General features: G+C 39.7%; 1 protein-coding gene and 1 long non-coding RNA gene across 2 annotated transcripts in view; one reads left to right on the top strand and one right to left on the bottom strand.

The window, feature by feature from the left end:
* The window catches only part of mapk1 (mitogen-activated protein kinase 1), a 36,745-nt gene extending 23,140 nt beyond the window's left edge, over positions 1 to 13,605 (top strand). The window contains exons 2-9 of the mRNA XM_088335711.1: positions 4,147 to 4,329; positions 5,031 to 5,220; positions 5,285 to 5,401; positions 6,058 to 6,172; positions 6,254 to 6,385; positions 8,192 to 8,301; positions 8,369 to 8,524; positions 10,104 to 13,605. Of these exons, the coding sequence (XP_088191837.1) occupies positions 4,147 to 4,329; positions 5,031 to 5,220; positions 5,285 to 5,401; positions 6,058 to 6,172; positions 6,254 to 6,385; positions 8,192 to 8,301; positions 8,369 to 8,485 (964 nt within the window). The 3' untranslated portion in view covers positions 8,486 to 8,524; positions 10,104 to 13,605. The remainder of the gene's footprint in view (positions 1 to 4,146; positions 4,330 to 5,030; positions 5,221 to 5,284; positions 5,402 to 6,057; positions 6,173 to 6,253; positions 6,386 to 8,191; positions 8,302 to 8,368; positions 8,525 to 10,103) is intronic.
* A 2,696-nt stretch (positions 13,606 to 16,301) lies between these two features.
* Positions 16,302 to 19,799, bottom strand: LOC148365219 (uncharacterized). The gene is made up of 2 exons (XR_015850414.1): positions 19,293 to 19,799; positions 16,302 to 16,656 (listed from the first exon to the last, which is right to left on the bottom strand). It is a non-coding gene; the product is annotated as an uncharacterized LOC148365219 (long non-coding RNA).
* Between the last annotated feature and the right edge of the window lie 291 nt (positions 19,800 to 20,090).

The following is a 20,090-nucleotide window of genomic DNA, read 5'->3' as shown; positions in this document are numbered from 1 at the left end:
CCTTTCAGATTGTAGAAAATGGCGAGGTTCCATGCACCACACTTTTTCCTAAGTGCAAGGTTACATATCCCTCCCAAACCATCAATCGACTAGGGAAACACATAAAACATGCCCCGTATTAACCACACATAGATCGTCTACTCCCGAACTGTCACTTCAGCAAATGATGACGTCTCATCACCGTTTCCATACAGATCACAAGACAATTATAAATCTACAAATACCGACGCCGCTGCACCATTTTATCCAGGTAAAATTAGCCTTTTTCCTTTTTCAAGCAGCCTACGTCCCAAAACAAACAGGATTCTTTGAGCACCGAACTCCCGGGACACAAAAAAAAAAAAAAAAAAAGAAATCTCAACTCAGTTTACATATCTCATCCGTCCGAACTTGGGCCTGATTATAGACGGAAAATTCCACGTGCACGCATTTTCATAATTTAGCTCCGACGTCACAGGCTCCTGTCCTCCCACGAATCTCGACAAGCAAACCGAAATAAGGAGAGAAAAACTTTCCTTACCTCACTCGCTTATTCGAGACAGGTCCACTGAGAAGTCCTCCTCCCTTTTCTTTTTTACTTAATTAGTGCCAGTCCACGTTGGGCGCCAAATGTTGGAGAAATTGGAGGTCCGATAATCGAGAGAAAAGTCTTCTCATATGTGGATAAGAGAAATGGACAGGAGCCAGCCTCGTTACGGAGGGAGATGTCACTTTATTGATGCGTCAATAAAGATCTCACAGAGCTAGGAACATGACAATGTATTTAAAGCTGGTAGTGACGATTAGGCTTCGATTGAGTACACCCCAAAAGGCGGTCCTGTATCACGTATCAAGTACAGAGCGTCCCGTCCCTTGCACGCTATCTTCAAGGAAACTTAATGTCTGCCAAGAGTATCTTCAAGGATGTCTACCCGACCTTTTCCCACTACTGTAAGCAAGTCTTTCTAAATTTCTACAAATGCAAGTGTATTTACCACAACAAAAGATGTGTCAATCATCAGTTGACTCGATCACTATTGGGTAAAGTTATTCGGAGGTCAAGGGGCGGATCCTTTTTATCATTTACAGGCTGGCATTGGCTGAAGCGGCAAAACAAAGCCTGCAATTGGCCGAAAAAGATGAATGCGTATAGCACATCGTTGACGGCATACAGAAAGCATGTTTTTACTATTCTGTATTTGTAAATATTTTATTCTCCTGGATTTACTAAACTCACAGATATAAGAGGACCATGGCTGCACATTATTATTGAACACAACGACTTCGGTGAGCTACTTCGGCTTTATATTTTCCCTGTATCTTGTTTCAGACTGAACTCGATGTTTCTGTGATAAGCGGTGCAGATAATGGATGGAATGGAGTGTCTATTTTTAAATTAAACTCAATTCCAAGTGTTTATTGTAATATGCACAGTAAAGTTGCGAGCGAAAATAGAAACTAAGGAATGGTTGGCATTTCTGGAATCCCAAGACTTTAACCTTCCGAATGATGGAACGATGCATTTGAGTGACATAGTACGGACACCGCATCCGCACGTGTTCTCGACACGTATTTGCGTCTTTGCAAGCTTTGGGAATGTTAAGGGGGTAATAAGTTTGACTGAACTATCTGACTGTTTTGTCGACGTTCCCATTGTAGCGCCTTATAATCCGGTGCGTCTTATGTATGTCAAATATAGGACCAAAAACTATTTTTTCAGGGTGCGTCCTATAACCCGGTGCGCCTTATAGTGCGGAAAATACGGTAATAACGACAGCATATTCAGTCACACATTTTAACTATCGTAACAAAAGCCATTTTGCTCGTTTTTCCCGGCAGAAATACGTGAAAAAGATGAGCGCAATTGCGTCATGCCGAGTGCAACAAGAGCAGCCGTCCGTATTTCGCAGCTCGTCCTCCCACGCACACATTTGTTTCCTCCTACACGATGGCACACAGACACACACTCGTACATTCTTCACAGCCAAGTGTGAAGGAAGGTCAGTCTGATTTCCCTGGCAGAAGGCTGGCACTCCGCTGTTTACATTAAGCTGTCGCCATGGCAACGGCAAGGGCGTTCTACGGCACGGGTGCCAAAAAGGCTGCCCGCGGGCCGTACCAGGCCAGGCAAGGGTTTGAATCCGGCCTGCAGGACAACACCCAGAAAAATACAAGAGAAAAATGAGCTGCAGTTTGAAGGATCTCCACTTGATGTTGACAAAGCCAGGCACCACTTGCAAAGCAACGGGAGCTGTATTACTTTATCGTTTTCTTTCTATTTCTCTCCTTTGTTTTTCACCTTTTCACTCTTCCTCTCTGATTATTCTTTTTTCTCATTTTCCTCTCCTTGCCTCCTTTTTGCTCACTTTTTTCTTTATATCACCGTTTCTTTTTCTTTTCCTTTTTCTCTTTTCTATTTCTCTCGTTCTCTCTCTGGTCTCTCTTTATATATTGCTGTCCTTCTTTTTTGCTCTTTTTCTCTTGTCACTCTTTCTCTTATTCTTTCCCTCGTTCTCTGTCCTGTTCTCTCTTTCTCTCCGTTCTGTCTCTCAACTTCTGTTTTCTCTTGTTCTTTGTTTCCTTCATAAATGTGCTACCCCATCCCCAGTGAGAGTGCTTTTCTTAACCATGTGGCCCCCGAGTTGAAATGAGTTTGAACTCGCTGCTTTACACAGTGTTAAAAAATCACTACAAAGGGAGAAGAAGCAAGCGGCAGTTGTAGTCGTGATGCTTGTCAGATTTAGGACATTGTGATATTATTGTCATGTCTTTGGTGAAAATACTTGAGCGCAAATACGAGTCGACCATTTTGTGTGCTGCTCGTATCGTTGATTGAATTAGACGAGAATTCGACAGCGTGCTTATATACGAGCATAAAAAAAGGACACATTTTATAATTTCAAAATGGACAGCAAATTACATCACTGCTTTGGTTACCATAATTGATGTATTTTTAGTCTTATTTATTGATTATTTAATTTAGCGGGCCAGCTTTGTTAGCCTAGCCTTGTCAGGATGTTCTCCAGAACGCTATCCTAATGTTGCACACGACTTCCAGTATAACTTCATAAAGTAAGTCTATCATATTTGTCACATAGTACTCATTTATGAGAGTGAGTGAGCGAGTGAGTGAGTGAGTGAGTGAGTGAGTGAGTGACATACGTTTTGACCGTTTAGCTTTTTTGAAGAAAATCACTTGTTGTTAGCTCATGCTTCTAATACATTGGAAAGCCTTTACTATAAGTTTTTTTTTTTGCTCTGATTTGATGTACTTGTTCAATTTTCCTTCTTTTGATGAATGTATATCTAAAATTAAGGACGCAGTCCATGGCACCACACGGACAACTCTTTCTCACACACGCAAGTTAGAAATGACTAGATTATGTTGTCCAAGGTTATGTGTTCATGTAACAGAAAAGCAATATCCAGATCAAACGCCTATGGTAGAGCTAAACAAATAGCTTGAATAATTTAGCTTTGCGTACAACTATTACAAAGGAAAAATGGTTTTTTTTTCCTATTAATGAAAAGTTTCTTTGTACCATTAGAAGGGACAAAATATAACATACTGTCCCTTTAAATGTATTTTTTTTAATTATATTTTTATTAATTATTGGTTTTATATTTGGATTTTATCAATTTTATTTATTAAACGTATTATTTATTTTGAAATTTTCAACTGTTTTTTTCATCTATCAACTATTCTTATTCTTTTATATTTTTCTTTAATTATTTATATATTTGTTTTACATTTTATTTATTCATTAGTTTTATCAATTTACATTTATTTTTTCAAATTTTATGCTTGTTATTTTTATCATTATTTCTTTATTAATACATATCTAATTTCTTTCTTTATTTACTTTTCATTATTTTGTTATTTAGATAATCATTATTTTTTTATATTACAATTTTTCTTCTTTTTCATCTTCACGTTTTATTAATGGATTTATTTTTAAACTTACTTTCCCTTTTTAATTTGTATTCATCTTCATACTAATATATTTACACATAGAAGTGTGTGTCTACATTTCTACATTTAAAGAATATATATTTTTTAAATTGTTAAAAATAAAAACATTCAATGTGTGACCCCATTTTGACACCCAAGGCGATCCAGCGCTAGGAAAAAGACCACGCTGATCTTTTTTTTTTTTGTTTTCTTAGCTCTGCGTACGACCGAGACAACAAGCTTCGTGTGGCAATCAAGAAGATCAGCCCCTTCGAACACCAAACGTACTGCCAGCGCACTCTGCGCGAAATTAAGATTTTGCTTCGCTTCAGGCACGAGAACATCATCGGCATCAACGACATCATACGTACGCCCACTATCGACCAGATGAAGGATGTGTATCCTTTGCTTGCCAAACTTTTCATTTTTATTTCTATACATATCAGAGGTCAACCGATTCTCAGCACCGATATTTTGGGTATTTGACGGATACCCATATCAGCATTTTTTTATTCGACAGGCTAATTATTAAGTCTTAGATGCAGCCGAGATTCTTTCTCTTGCTTCTTCTCCTCCCTTCCTCCTACCTCTCCGCTACCCACCCTGTGCCTTCTGATTGGATAAGCAACCGGGGTGTAGCCACTGAAGTAGAAACAAAAACGTTATAGCGGCCCAATTCGTCCCAACATGCCTGTGTTTGTTATAAAAAAGTGTGTGTGTGTGTTAAGAGATTGCGTTAAAGGTGTAATTAATTTGTTTTAGAAAAGCATGATCAGGTGGAGACTAATATATTAGCTCTTATCATAACATTAGATTGTCAATCCAGCGTGTGTGTTTGTGATTGAGTGAAAGAGCATAAAAAGGTCGCTTATCCAATCAGTAGGTGCGGGATGGGTAGCAAGGAGGGAGGAGTAGAGAGAGAGAGAGCACGTCTCTGCTGCATCTGAGACTTAATAATCAGCCCGTCAGGAAAAGTAAATACCAATGTTTGTCAAATTCCAGGGCCGATAATTGGTCGACCTCTATCTAGTCTGTTGTATTTGTTTCCCTTTGGTGTTAGTCCCCAGCAAACTTCTAAGATCTCCTTAATACCTGTCAGTTACATTGTGCAGGACCTGATGGAGACAGACCTCTACAAGCTGCTGAAGACTCAGCACCTGAGCAACGACCACATTTGCTACTTCCTCTACCAAATCCTGCGAGGCCTCAAGTACATCCACTCGGCTAACGTGCTTCACCGGGACCTCAAGCCCTCCAACCTCCTTCTCAACACAACCTGCGATCTCAAGGTGGGAGAAAAAAGCCTTTTTAATTGGGCCTTTATGTCGTTCTCACCTCCGTGCCGGTCCACAGATCTGTGATTTCGGACTGGCCCGCGTGGCCGACCCGGACCACGACCACACCGGCTTCCTCACAGAGTACGTGGCCACGCGCTGGTATCGAGCTCCTGAGATTATGCTGAACTCCAAAGTACGTTCTTTTTTTGTACTCCTTTTAAGTGAAAGGTCTAATCGGTGTCTGGCATGTTACTTTAGAAAGTAATTACTTATAGTTACTCACTACTTCTTCCAAAATGTAACTGAATTACTCCAAAGTAACTGTTACCAGAAAAAGTATTTACGTTACTTTAAAAAAAGTTGTTGTATGTCAAAGAATCTGAAATTTTCTAAAAAGTATTCGAGTCAGTTGACCTGAGAAGAACAGATAAGTAGTTGTGTTAAAGAACCTCGTAATATTTTTTTGAACAACATCATCAACAGATTCATTCTAAAGCTTAAGTGCAACCAATATAAACAGTAAACAATATGATAAAACAACAAGCACCACAAAAACGTTCATAAATGCAAATAAAAACGAACGTAACACACCGCTTTTGACCGTCAACATGTACATTATTGCGAAGAAACTCCTTTAAATGGTTGGGGAGGTATGCATACATACCACAAGATGGCACAAAAGTTCACATTTCATCTTGAACAAAAGAGGAGGCTTTCGTAGTTTTCCTCAGAGGCCCGTCGTGTCTGTTTCTTTCCTCAGTATTAGAAGCCTGAAAAAATATCAAACTCTATAATAGAATCAACCTGCTTTAAAAGTATTTCTTGGTGTTTATTTTGCTGGACTTTCAGGGTTACACCAAGTCCATAGACATCTGGTCCGTAGGCTGCATCCTGGCTGAGATGTTGTCCAACCGGCCCATCTTTCCCGGCAAACACTACCTGGATCAGCTCAACCACATTCTGGGTTAAAAAAAAAAACTATTTTCTTATATTATCCCCCCCCATATTGATGCATTTTCCTGATTATTTTTGCCTCTATCTTCAGGCATCCTGGGTTCTCCATCTCAGGAGGACCTCAACTGCATCATCAACATCAAAGCCAGGAACTATTTGCTGTCCCTCCCGCTGCGGTGCAAAGTACCCTGGAACCGCCTCTTTCCTAATGCCGACGCCAAAGGTTGGAATAGGGGATGCATTGTTTTGTTATTTTAACCAATACTCAATCATTTTCTTTAATTACCGTATTTTCACGACTATAAGGCGCACCGGGTTATAAGGCACACCCACCAAAAATTGTTTTTTGTCCTATATTTTCCATACATAAGGGGCACCAGACTATAAAGCGCTAAAGTGGGAACGTCAACAAAACAGCCAGATAGTTCAGTCAAACTTAATAAGATAAATAGATACTTTATTCATCCCCGTAGGGAAATTCACACTTCCAGCAGTATCCTTGTGTTGAAAATAATATCCCCTTAATATTCCGACAGCTCGCAAAGAAGCAAATACGTGTCTCAGACACGTACGGACACGGTATCTAAACGATGTCACCAATCTCTCAAATGCGTCATTCCACATATCATTCGTAAGGGTAAACTCTTGGGATTCAAGAACTTCCAACCGTTTCTTAATTTCTATTTTCTTTTTTGCTGGCAACTGTGTGGACAGCAAAGGAAGGATTTTTATTGTGCAGGGAAACGTGGTTCTTTACTGTGCATATGACAACAAACACTCATTACAGAAACATCAAGATCAGCCTGAAACAAAAAAAAGTCAGGGTAGCTCACCAAAGTCGTCACCTTCAATAATGATGCCCAACCATGGTCCTCTTACAACCGTGAGTGTAGTAAATCCAACTGTGTAAAATATTTACACACTCCAAAACACGCAATAATGCCGACAAATAAAAGAAAAGATCCACCGAGAAGCATCTGCATCGTTAGACGTTGCTTGTTGCTAGCTGTCTATTAATCCCCATATTTCCTGTTTACAAATACAGACTAGTAAAAAATGTTTTCTCCCCGTGCCAATTGCAGGCTTTGTTTTGCCCCGCTTTAGCCTATTCGAGCCTTTAAATGCTAAAAAGGACCCGCCTCCTTTACCTCTGATTAACTTTAGCCAACAGTGATCGATTCCAATGATGTTTGACACATTGGTTAGGAAATAAAACACCGGTGTGTGTGTATATATACCCCAGCATACACCCCGGACTAGTTCGCCTACGGGGGAAAATCGAGTCGACGGCTGCTTGCTTAAGTTGCGAGACCTTGCGACTCAATATTGATCCATATATAAGGCGCGCACTGTATTAAAAGGCGCACGGTCAGGTTTTGAAATAAAGGCTTTTAGGTGCGTCTTATAGTCGTAAAAATACAGTACATGTTATTGAGGAATGTAAAAACATGCACAAAACCCAATTAATGTATCTCTTTATATTTGTTATAATTACAACATTACGTAGTTTCGGTAGTTTCTGTCCACTTGGTTCCAACAAAGATGGGCGCAACTCACAAACTTGAGATGTATTTCTCTCTATCGGTCTCTCTCTATCTCTCTCTGTCTATGTCTCCATTTCTTATATCATTCTCCAACTCAACGCGCCTCTTTAAATTAACTACACTTCACATGCTTGTCTATCACAGACAGAGGCATGGCTGGAAGAGTTAGCTGAGCTGCCGCTCTAACGTTATTGTTCCTGCTTCAGTGGCTATGCCCATGGTTGCTTATCCAATCAGAGGGTGCATAGTAGGAAGGGAGGAGGGGGAGTAGACGCAAAGGAGGGAAAGTCTCAGCTGCATCTGAGACTTAAAAATTGGCCCTTCAGGGGGAAAAAAATGCCCATACTGATAATTCCCAAATATCAGTTTCTGCCTTTACCCAAATTAATCGGTTTGTTATGTTTAGTATAGTCCAATAAATCGGCTCTTTCTAGTGGCCCGGTCTACCAATCGTGGTTATTTTAATGTCATATATGTTGTTTTAGCTTTGGACCTGCTGGACAAAATGCTCACCTTCAACCCCCACAAGAGGATCGAGGTGGAGGAGGCCCTGGCGCACCCCTACCTGGAGCAATACTATGACCCCACCGACGAGGTGAGTAACCTTTCGGTGAACGATTATGGCATTTCTCATCCCTTGACGTCCATGTTTTTCGTCGCAGCCCGTGGCCGAAGCGCCGTTTAAGTTTGACATGGAGCTGGACGACCTCCCTAAAGAGACGCTCAAGGAGCTCATCTTCGAGGAGACTGCACGATTCCAGCCCGGCCTTCGGTCCTAACGCCTCACCACGGGTCTACAACGGACGCTGCGTTTAGAGGTTAGATCATTTATCAGAATATGGTTTTGTCAAGATTTTGGATGGGGAATGTGTCAGATAATTCACTTATTTTGCTAACAATGTAACCAAATCTCATTTTTCCCTTTTGGTCAACTTTTTTTTTTATTGGAGCATTTTGCTGGTCAAAAATTATGGCTTGCATGCTTTTATTTTGCTGAATTCCCTCAAACAAAAATGTTTTTTGTCTACATGCAAAGCCCAAGCGTGTACTATACCGAGACCCCTAGTCTGGTAAAAATACTAAAATAAGGCACTATTGATTCCAATAATGGTGCATGTGGTTTTCTTATCACTTAAACATGATTTTAGGATTGGAAGATTATGACACAAATTGAAAACGCTGACATGTTTGGTTCTCACGTTTGTATTACGGACGCACAAACAAAGTTTTTACAAAGCCCGTTTATGCAAATGGTGCTGCTAGTTTATTACACACAAGCATGTGATAGTCTATGGGTCAATCATTTCGGCATATTCCACTTTTTCCACAGTTTCATTTTTGTAGTCACCCATGTCAGCCACTTGGCTGCAGGCTATGGCTTGCTGCTAACTACTATTGTTATTGTTAGTTGCTCCGTGTAAATGTTGTTCTTGCAATACTTTACCGTCCTTTTTTTTAGAAGCTTCTCCCCCGAGCTCAAGGGAGTCTTTTTGACCCAAAGAGCCTTAATAGCAAAATATTTAGGCTTTTTTTTTTTTAATCGACTCCTATATTTTAAGACAAAGTTCAGCAAAACCGCTAGACCCGCACTCCAGACAAAAGCAAATTTTTCAGTGCATTTTATTTCACTGTGTGATTTTGTTTGTATTTGATAAAATTCATGTAAGAAAATAATGCCACACACCTCTATACCACTTAAAACTTGTCTCCCTCCCGCAGTCACTTAAGATCGTTCAGGCTCATTTTGACCTTCACGTTTTCTATAAATAATAGATACAACACAAGGTGCAAGGTTTTTTTTTTTTTTTTTGTAAAAATGTCACAAATACTGCAAACGAGGATACTCTCATATTTACCTTTGGTGCAGATGGTGCTATGTGCATAGCTCCGCCTATCCCTACCGCTCACCCATTTGAATTTATCTGCTGATTTTATGTTTACAGTTGTTCAGTGGGGTTTTATCTTTAAGTGTCTCAAAAGTGAACAAACATTAATTAATGAGCTTCCGTATAAAGGATTCATAGTGATGTATAGCCAAAACGGGGTCTGTTATTGTGTGACACCATGCCTGTTAACTGAAGTTGAAATTGTGCTCTATATGTACTGGAGCGAACCAAATGGCATTTTACTGCTGATTTGGCTTCTCATTTGCAAAAATTGTTTTCACACCACCTACATTTGGAACAACACCAAGAAACTATAAGACGTCCAGTTTTATCCTACTCACGAAAAGAGCCATAGGATCTTTACCCCTGATTTAAACTATAATTTTTAGCTCTAATCAAAGAAAATAATAGATTTTTCTGTAGATAAAATAATCTCTAAAGCTTGTATTTCTGTTTCATTAAAGTGTAACATAACAAACTTCTTTCTCCTTTTTACCCCCCAACCCCACAGAGGATTTGCTGCCGCTGCGCCCTATGCCCTGCCTCCTCCGTACATTTTTTTTTTTTATACCCAGCATCCTCAGCCGTCACTCAAAGTCCTCAGGACTGGAGTCAGGAATCAGTCAGTCATCCCAAGATGAGGAAAATTGGACGTGGGGGCTCCATTGCAGGTCAGCGCTATTTTCATCCCCCGTTTGGGTCCTTTCCCTCGTTTTCTCTTTTTTTTCTCCATCATGCAGCACCCTCAAAACGAGCGATTTATGCAACAAGTTTGACATCATCAGCAGCCACAAAAAAAAAAAAGCCATGGTTGTGATGGTTCTACCGAATCGTCCTCTTATTGTACATGATTCTTTTGTTTGCGGGGTCAGCACGGGGCAGTCTTAACGTTTTGAAAGGGAAAGTAAGAACAACCCCTCCCTTCTCCTCGCCCGCTCCCTGTAGTTTATCCTTTCTAAATAGTGAAATAATGTGTTTATGTTGGGTTTTCACTTGTGTGCGTGGCCTGCCCAGAAGACGAGTGCACCCCTCTCCCTCTGCATGACTGTTAGCAGCTGTGTATACAAAGAGCATGGCAAGTGCCACACAGGCCTTTTACCGTTACGCCTCCAAAAAGGTGCTTCTGCGTCTTTTTTTTCTCCCCTGGTTTTTAAACGGGCCGCCGTCCAGCGTCTTTAAGATCTTGTGTCAGTGAATGCATCGGAAAAACACTTTTGGGGTGTGGGGGGGATTTTGGGTACCTTTTCATACAGCACTTAAGTTCCAGTTAACTTAAAAGGAACACATAGTTTGGGAGCGCTACCTTTTTCTGCAGACCTTAAATGCAACAATAAGTATGGTTGAGGCCACTTTTTCTTTGCAAATTTAAATGATGCTCCGAGACAAAACAGAATTGACCTATGGCTAAGCCCCACCCTTTACTCACTTGGACAAACATTTAAGATTGTGTGAAGAGCACGATGGCAAGTGTCACAGTAGGAGACATTTGGCAGGGGGCAGTTTATGCTTTTTGGGCCCACAAATATCTCATATCATCTCAAAGTCATTAAAAGGGCCTGAAATATGCATTGGAGGGTTGTATTCATGATTTAATTGTTGAGAAGGTCAATGAAAAGCTTCAACAATTCTATGTCTAAGCTGCATATTTTCCCAGGACAAGCATTTTTATCATCCGTAGGCTACAAGGAGTGTCTCTCTGTTAGTTTAGTGCTACAGAATGTACCTTAAATCCTTCAGCATAACATTGCCAACATTCGTTATCTTGGTTATTTACAGGTATTTTAAAGAAGCTTAGCTCCAAAAGTTGACGTTACCATGACTTAATCCATTTGGACAACAGCTAACAATCGTGTATGATTACCAACGTACATAAACTAGCACATAACAGGCCACTGAACTCCCAGTAAACAAAGTGATGTGATGTATAATGCAGCCAAGACCTAACGTTAGAAATGTTAATTTTGTAAGTAACTTTGATTCCCTCCAGCAAAGTGACAATAGGTTGCCTCAAACACCATGTTGACTTACCTTAGAACAGATGCTGACATCCTTATTATCATGTTGAGGATGTGCTGCGGTCGACACATAACTTAGATGTGCCTAAATCAGGTAGAAATACCACCTATTGCCCAGGATACCTCGTATCAGATTACCATGTACCCTATACACACACTATTTGACCATTTTAAAGTTTTAAATGTGAGAAAAAAACACCCAAAAAAGTCCATGAAAACTCACAAACTGCGATGTATTTCAATAGACTCAATACATTCTCAAGATGATCAATTAGGTGGGTGTGGCCTAGCCAGAAGTTCTTAAAGGAACAGTCAGCTTTAAATGATTGATTCTACACTTCTTTGAGCTAGCAGGTTTACAACAACAATAATAATTGAAAGTGTTAAATTAGCCAGCTTGCGCACACTTTAGGCTACAAATTTGGTTTTGTGTTCTGCATTGTCCACAAATGCAGTGTGAAGATCAATTTAGCTGGCGATTTATCTCACTGGCGGCCATTTTACAATCTGGTGGGTTTTAAACGCTTCTTTAAAAAAAGAAAAAGAAAAGAAAACGACAACAAAAACCACAAGGTTGTTTTTAATTAAATATTGTTTTTTCCCGCTCAGATATTGTCAACAGAAATGCTAGTGGGGTTTTTTTGCTAAAATTATTTGCGACAAACTGTAAGGTCGTTTTTGTTTTGAAATTTTAACACACGCTCGCTAGCCTGCAGCAGAACCTTTCGAGTATGTAATTTGCTTTTGCCATCCATCATGCAAGTCAAAGAACAAAACACGACAATGGAATATCGACATTTCGTTCTGTGTACATTGTTACAAAGAATGACAATACAAAGGAAATTATTATTATTATTATTATTATGAAATGCCTGTTCACGGCAATACCACCCTTAGAATGCTCGATCTTGGGAAGACGAGCAGGGCGGGGCATGGTTCGTAATCCGATGGGTTTAGGAATACCAGGTGCTGTAAATAAATCATTTGGCGCACTCTCTGCTGCAACAGCACTGACTGTACCCCATGCTACAGACAGTGAAAATGAATTTCCTCAAGGGGGCCAAATAAATGGAATCATTCATCATAGATGTTCCTCCCCGCAAAAAAATAATAGTGTGCTTATCGACATCTAATCTCATCAATAAATGTTACTTTTAATAAAGTGGGTTTGGCCATTCCTTAAAGAAACAGTCAACTTTTGCACTTTGAGCTAGACTACAAAAATTATAATAAAAATCATTATTCCCCTGCGTTTGGCGGCGGCATGTGGATTTGTTTTTCGGGCCGTGAGGCGTTCATATAAACCTGAAAATGGCAGCGTTCGGAAACTTTTGTGTGCTGATCAGCGCTTGTGCTCCTTTTATTTATTTTTTTATCTTCTCGGGTGTCTGTTTGTGCCTTTTTTGATGATTCCGTGTGCAGCTTCTGACGTGATCAATCAAAGGACAAAAAAAAGTGAGCTTTGTACATTTTACGATGTGTTGCCACCACTGCGTGTGCGCGATTTGTGATAAAAAAAATATATATATATTTTTCCCTTCTACCCCTCTCTATTGTGCAGATATTTTTACTGTCCGATGAATGTTTTGTTTCTATCAGACACTAAATGATCTTGTTGCTTCGCCGTGTATTTTGGTCAATCGTAAGAAGAAGAAAAAAAGAACTTTGAAAAAGGTCCCACTCGTGTTTTTAACAGTGCGTCCGCCTCAAATGTTTTTTGGGTCAGTTTTAAGTTGCTGTCGTGTGAATAATTTGTTGCTGTTATTGTTGAAGACTGTTTTTTTAAAACTAAAAAGTGGAATTTAGTGGTCTTGGCGGAAGCAGGGAGAGAAGATAATACAACCGCAAACGTAATTTGAAGTCAACAATCAGTATTTGAAGTGACTGGACTGCTCTCAACAATCAACAATTGCCAAATCACTTTCTTTCTTTGGAGCAAACTATTCAAAATTGTATTTAATTAAAAAACGATCAATAAAAACGTGTTTTACCCAAGCATCTTTATGCCTTATTTTTTGTAATGATTATTTGTACTATGTAAAATGATGTGGATTTGAAATTCAACACCATACACATTTATCACTTGCGACTTATGAAATGGTCTCAAACTGGCAGAAAATATATTTTTATTTTAATATTTCTGTAGGCAGCACGGCGGCGCAGTGGTTAGCGCGTGTGCGGCACAGTTCTAAGGTCTTGGGAACCTCCTGTGTGGGTTCAAACCCAGCTACCACACTTCCTGTGTGAGTTTGTATGTTCTCCCTGTGCTTGCGTGGGTTTCCCCCGGGCACTCCAGTTTCCTCCCACATTCCAAAGACATGCATTTCAGGTGGATTGGCCGGTCCAAATTGTCCCTAGGTGTGAATGAGCGAGTGAGTTGTCTGTTCCCGTGTGCCCTGCGATTGGCTGGCAACCAGTTCAGGGTGTCCCCTGCCCACTGCCCGATGATTGCTGGATGGGCTCCAGCACCCCCGCGACCCTACTGAGGATAAGCGGTGCAGCTAATGAGATGAGATGAGATGGTTTCTGTAGAAAGATAGACACAACACGTATACTTTTTTAACGTATTCCAGTTATGTAAAAATGTGTAGAATAGATATTGAATTTGAACTAGGTATTAGTTCACGAGCGATTTGCTCAATTCGCGTTCACTGCTCCTCCGCTTTACTCTCTCAACTGTCCTGTGTGGCCGCGTGACCCAAGCTCCACAAAGGTAAAAATAAATATATAATTAAATTGAACAGAGGATTCAACGCTTCTAGGACCAAATTATTTGGATGCATTGCCAATGCGGATGAGTTTCTCTGTAGAGAAAAGTTCTCAAATGTCAAGTCATGTTTATTTGTATAGCCCTTAATCACAAGGAGTCTCAAAAAATAATAATGTGGGAAGAACTTTTTAGGGAAAGCATGCTATATTCAGGGATCAGAATGGAGATTTTCATTTTCAGCTGAAATAGCCAGCGTCCAGGAATAAATGAGGGCGGAGCCCCCAATACCCCCCCCAATACCCCCCCCCCCCCCAAAAAAAAAAAAAAAAAACCTGGGTTTTAGGCAATTTACATGTCCAAAACCATGCTTATATTTATCATTTAAGTAACATTTTTAGAAGATTAAAATAATTTGCCCACATAACTGATTTTTTTGTAAATGCTGCAAGATAAATTCAAATGCAGTTCAGTCCCTGCAGCTTGTGCGACAATGCGGCCAATTTTTCTAACGGCCGCCAGGGTACGCCAGAGCAATAAAGGAAAGAGTGAGACAGTCGGATTTTGAATTTGTTTGCTACGCAAGAGAAAAAGTGAAAAAGTCGGAATGCCTTTGGGGTTCAAAAACAGCGGAAATCCGCGGATCCGCGGAAAATTCTGATCCCTGTATATTTGCAGAGGAGTGCCAAGTTGGAAAGTAGGGGAAAAGTGTTTGCATCACTTCTGGAGAAATTACATGAGCGCAAAAATAGATTTAAGAAGTTGATTGCATCTCCAAACTACACTACTGCTGCGAGTATGGTTGCAACCCAGGAGATAATAAAGTGGGGAAAACTGTTTTTCGGGGCTGGACGATTAACCAAAATCTAATTTATTTTGCTATGTGTTGTAGTGCGATAGTGTAAGGGCAAAGAACTAGTTTTTTCAGAATTTATTGTTCCTGTTTGTTATTTGGGTGATGGAGTGTTTGGCCTACAAAAAGGGTCACATTTCGGGATTTAATCAGAAGCTGGGTTTAATGGCACCAGCCAGTAAATGCGAGGCAAAGTTTACGAGACGTGTGTGCACGACTTTGATAGGCTGATGTAAGCGCTTGTAACTTAAGCGGCTCTATACATTGAAAATGAATTGATCAATTAAATCGGACTCTGAGGAAAGTCCGAAGAGCGCAAAGAAAAGCTGATCACCAGCAGGCGCTGCCTGGATTTTTATCGCATCTGGGAATTGATTGAAGCGGCTTCAGAAGTGAAAGCTAACGATTAGGCTAACAACTCTTAAGCTACCACTGCCGAACGTGACTAGTCGCCACTGCCTGACCCATTACCAATAATTACAGAGGATGATTAGCTACAATTTGTGGAAAACCGCTACATTTGAGACTTTTGTATTCAAATCATCACAAAGGCCGTTATTACCCGACGCTAGCCATCGGCTCTCTAAATCGCTTTCCAACACTGAAAGGAGTAGCCCTCCAATTTTGTTGTACTTTTTTATGACAATAAAGACCATTTGTTCAACTGCAATTATTTTATTTGTAGATATTTTGTTATTATTTTGTTAGTTGTATACGCTCAGTCTCGAAAGACGTCACTGCGAGGTAGGTTTTACATGTCACTATGTGTTAAGTTTTCCCCAAAACGAAACGAGAACAAAAATGCACTTTGCTTTTAAAATCGAAGATCGCATCAGAGTTGCAATACAAATCTGAAAAATCGTAATTGGGTATTTTGTTTATTTATTTTCAAAATCGTTCAGCTTTACTGTCATAGATGGGGACTCCATGAAGGAATCATTCATCAAGATATCAGAACACCGACTGTATTTGCAGACTTCAATAACAAAAGTGAAATAATGCAGAAAACTAAAGATACTACTCTCTCCACTAAGACAGTGAAGGCCCGTTAAAATGGCAAACCACATCGCCGAACATATCAAGTACATTCAGCACCAAAATACTCAATTGTGTGTGATGAATCTTGGGAGTTGATGAATTTATTTATTGCATTTCTTTTATTTTGTTCGAACAATGACAGAAACTGTAATTCATCCATATTGTAATGAAGTTAAACTTAAGGCAATATCCTACAACAGGGTAGTCACGTGATGCATCATTATCAAGAGGATGCGCTCCATCCAACTTAGTCATTGATAGCAGGCTAATATAGCTCTCCAGCTGCAACAAGGCTGACCAGCAGGCGCTCTAGCAGGTGGCAAAACTTGCCAGGAGGGTTATAGGAACAGATCTCGCCGAGATCAGCACCACCTTCACCACTCGCTGTCTGAGAAGAGTTCACAACATCCTGCGGGACCAGCACCATCCTGCTCACCACCTCTTCTACCTGCTGCCCTTCAGGGAGGAGATACCAGTCAATACAGGCCAGAACATCTAGACTAGCCAACAGTCTATATGTATAAGGCTATTCCCTCCTCTCTTTTCATATTTGGTGCGGCAAAATAGGTCCCCTATTTTGCTTTCATTCTGAAAAAAGAAAACACTATAGAAATACTACTACAGTAACCTTATAATACAAAAACACTATTGCGGGAATATTACATGAAAAGTACTACAAAAATACAACTAGAATAATATTACAAAACTAACAAAGAAATGATACAAAAATACCAATATGTAAATACTGTACTACAAAAAAAAACTACAGAAAAGCTCCTATTATGCCACTTTGTATATTTCAAAAATACTTACACAGAAGTTCTACAAAAATACCACTATAATATAAAAACATTACAAAACAATATGACAATTTTTACTAAAAAAGTATGGCAAGATTGAACAATCATTGCACTAATGTAACATGAAATACTAAAGATATACTACAAATAATCGACTACAGAAATAATATAGACTACTATGGAAGTACAGGACTGCAAAAAATACAAGAAAAATAAAACTAATACTGCAAAAATACTAATAAAATATTACTTCAGTAATACAATACTTAATATCAAAATTAGTGCTTAATGCAAGGACCTATTGTATTATTTTGCTATCTGAGTTTTTCAAAAACAATTTGAAGAAACTAATCCATTTAAAACAAAGTATAAATAAAAAAATATGTAGATATATATGTACTGTATATATTAATTAATAAATTTAAAAATTGGATCAATATTTAGGATTAGCCCCTTGGTCATTTCCTATCATATTGTGGCCTCCACCTCCAAATAATTGACCACCCATGCGCCACTGCCAACCTCTAAAGTCCCTTTATAAACTACAGCCGGTCCAGAACCCTGCTGCCCGCATCATCACCCCGATCTCAACATATCACCCTTTTCTTCAGAAACTCCACTGGCTCTCAAACAACCAAAGAATCACATAGAAAATCATTTTGTACAACTATAAGGCCATCCATAACCTTTCCCCTCCCTACTTTTACAACCTTCACATTGCCACACCATCCTGTGCATTCAGATCTTCCTCCACCTGCTGCCCGTCATAGTTTCATAAGGAGCAGAGCTTTCAGCTTTTTGCTCAAATCGAGGATCCCTGAAGCTAGCACACAGGTAGCCAGCCGATATCTAAATTGCTTTTTTTACTCTGAAATGTGGTTTTACTTTTGTATAATGAAAATAAAACCACCCATTTAACTGAAATTATGTGTTGTTATTTTGTTGTTGAAGTTATACTGTCGGTAATTGAGTCATCTTGAGATAGGTGTGACGCTACTTCGCGGGTTCTCACTTTTCGCGGGTGGCTCTGGTGCCCTTTAACAGCGAAAACGGAGGATCTCTGTATTTTGTTTTTATTTGTATTTATTGCTTGTTTTATTGTTTTGTTTTTTATATTGTGTGGATTGCGACCTTGGGTGTCCTGAAAGGCACTTTTTAATGATATGCACTATTATTATTCAATCAATAAAATGTACCTTCAAAAATAAAACTCTGTGTTCATTAAGATAGAGTTAAACCCAATGTTTTAAAAACAAATTGTTAATTTGATTATTAGAAAACTATAAAAGTGTCAACGAAATCCAGAAAGGGGCGTCTGGGAGCGTCCGATTCCTTGTAATGTTTTATTATTACTGTTACTCCCAACATGCGTCGTTTAAACTTCTTTTTTTTTGCCTAAAACTGATAACTAAAAGTTTATTACTTAAATTGTGATAAACATATTATAGATCATTGAGGGCATGACTTATTTCGATTACCATTTTTTGTTTACTTCCCTTCAAACCACGTGTTGATGACGGCCCGCGCATGCGCATTAATGCACCATGACGTCTGCACGTGCCTTTTCTCGGAGGCGCGCGCCGTTGTAAACAAGTCAGGCGCCTTTAGTTGTATTCAATTGGCTCTCCTCTTTTAGCTCCACCTTACCGGACCGCCATTGGCCTGAATGTGATATACTCGTCACTGATTGGATACTATTTGTAGCTGCGGTTTTAGTAGCTAAACTGCTGCTGCTATCAGGGTCTTCGACAAAACTCGGACATTGTCGTTTCGGAACAAGAAACCACGCAAAATAAACGTTTTGAAACGGAAAAAGGGAAACGAAAGCACGTCATGACTTTCATGTTTGTTAAATACTTTTAAAGTGGATAAACCTGTCAAAATAAATGCCTCAAATAGCGGAAATCAACAATGATAAAGCTCGCCTGCTTTGACACGTAAACATTACTTATAATAAAAGTTTGATATTTATAAGATGAGTTGAAATGTCATGTAATGTGATTTAAAAAAACGAGGGTTGATACTACAAAGAGAAAAGTTATTTCCGCATTGTGTGTTTGTAAACAAAAATATCCCGACTCCGTAAAAGCACCATAAGTATTAAGACGGAAAGCTGCTCTATGTGCACGTTTCCTCCAACTTTTATCTCGCAAGGTTGGCTTATTTCTACTCCTCGTTGCCGTTTATTTGAATTATTGATCACCGGAGACTAGAGGAGCAGCTCATGGCCGAGAAAGAATTGCCCTCGTCCCGCACGACAAGCCGCCAGCTTCCCGCTAGGATTTACCCAACAACCGTGGATCATCACTCCCACGCCGCCTTACATGGCCTCTTTTTCAGCCTAGACGGGCTTATCTAGCCTGCATGGGCCGGTGATCCTCGGCGGGGGCTCCCCGGGAGTCGCTTTTTCTTTTTCCGAGGTGAGTGACACGCATCAGAGGACACGGTCCTCAAACGTCTCAAAGGGATTTCATTTAATGTTTGGTTCACGATGTTCTCGCTGTTTTTTTGTTGAATAATTCATGTTTTTAAATGTTCAACATCGCCATTCTGATGTCTTTACACGACTGACCTCAAATGACACATATTTTCTGTTGTTTTTGAACATGATACAATACAAACAGCTCGATGTCGCGTCGGTGGTGGTGTATAGTAGCGCCTCGTTTCTCTCGCCATTGCTGTTGTTTTTATTGAAGTCGACTGCGTAAAAAGCGCGTGTCCGTGGGACAGTGACGTCATCAACGCTTACTAATCGAACACCATTGGATCGAAATGTATTTAGCGCAATTTAAATTTAAACTCGTGATTTTGCCCTCCAACACGCGTACGTGACTTTAAATTGACCTCATATCTGTTGACATCTTTAAACAACTTAATTACCCCATCAATTAATGAATACAACGCACGACAAGCTGTGGCCTTAAACAAAACAGGAATTAAAATCACATTTGTCCCCCCCGAAGTTTATACCCTCGTCTTGTATTTATTTACACATCCGGGTACCTGCCAGACTGCTTGGCACGCTTCCTCCCTCTCCTGACTTGGCGCATTCACGTCACATGGGAAATTGGAACACCAATAAACA

The sequence above is a fragment of the Urocampus carinirostris genome, chromosome 5 (genome assembly GCF_059441175.1).
Source record: "Urocampus carinirostris isolate Australia breed hairy pipefish chromosome 5, RoL_Ucar_1.0, whole genome shotgun sequence".
NCBI lineage: Eukaryota > Metazoa > Chordata > Actinopteri > Syngnathiformes > Syngnathidae > Urocampus > Urocampus carinirostris.
Note: the sequence above shows the minus strand (reverse complement) of the source record. Positions and strands in the feature narration are given on the sequence as shown.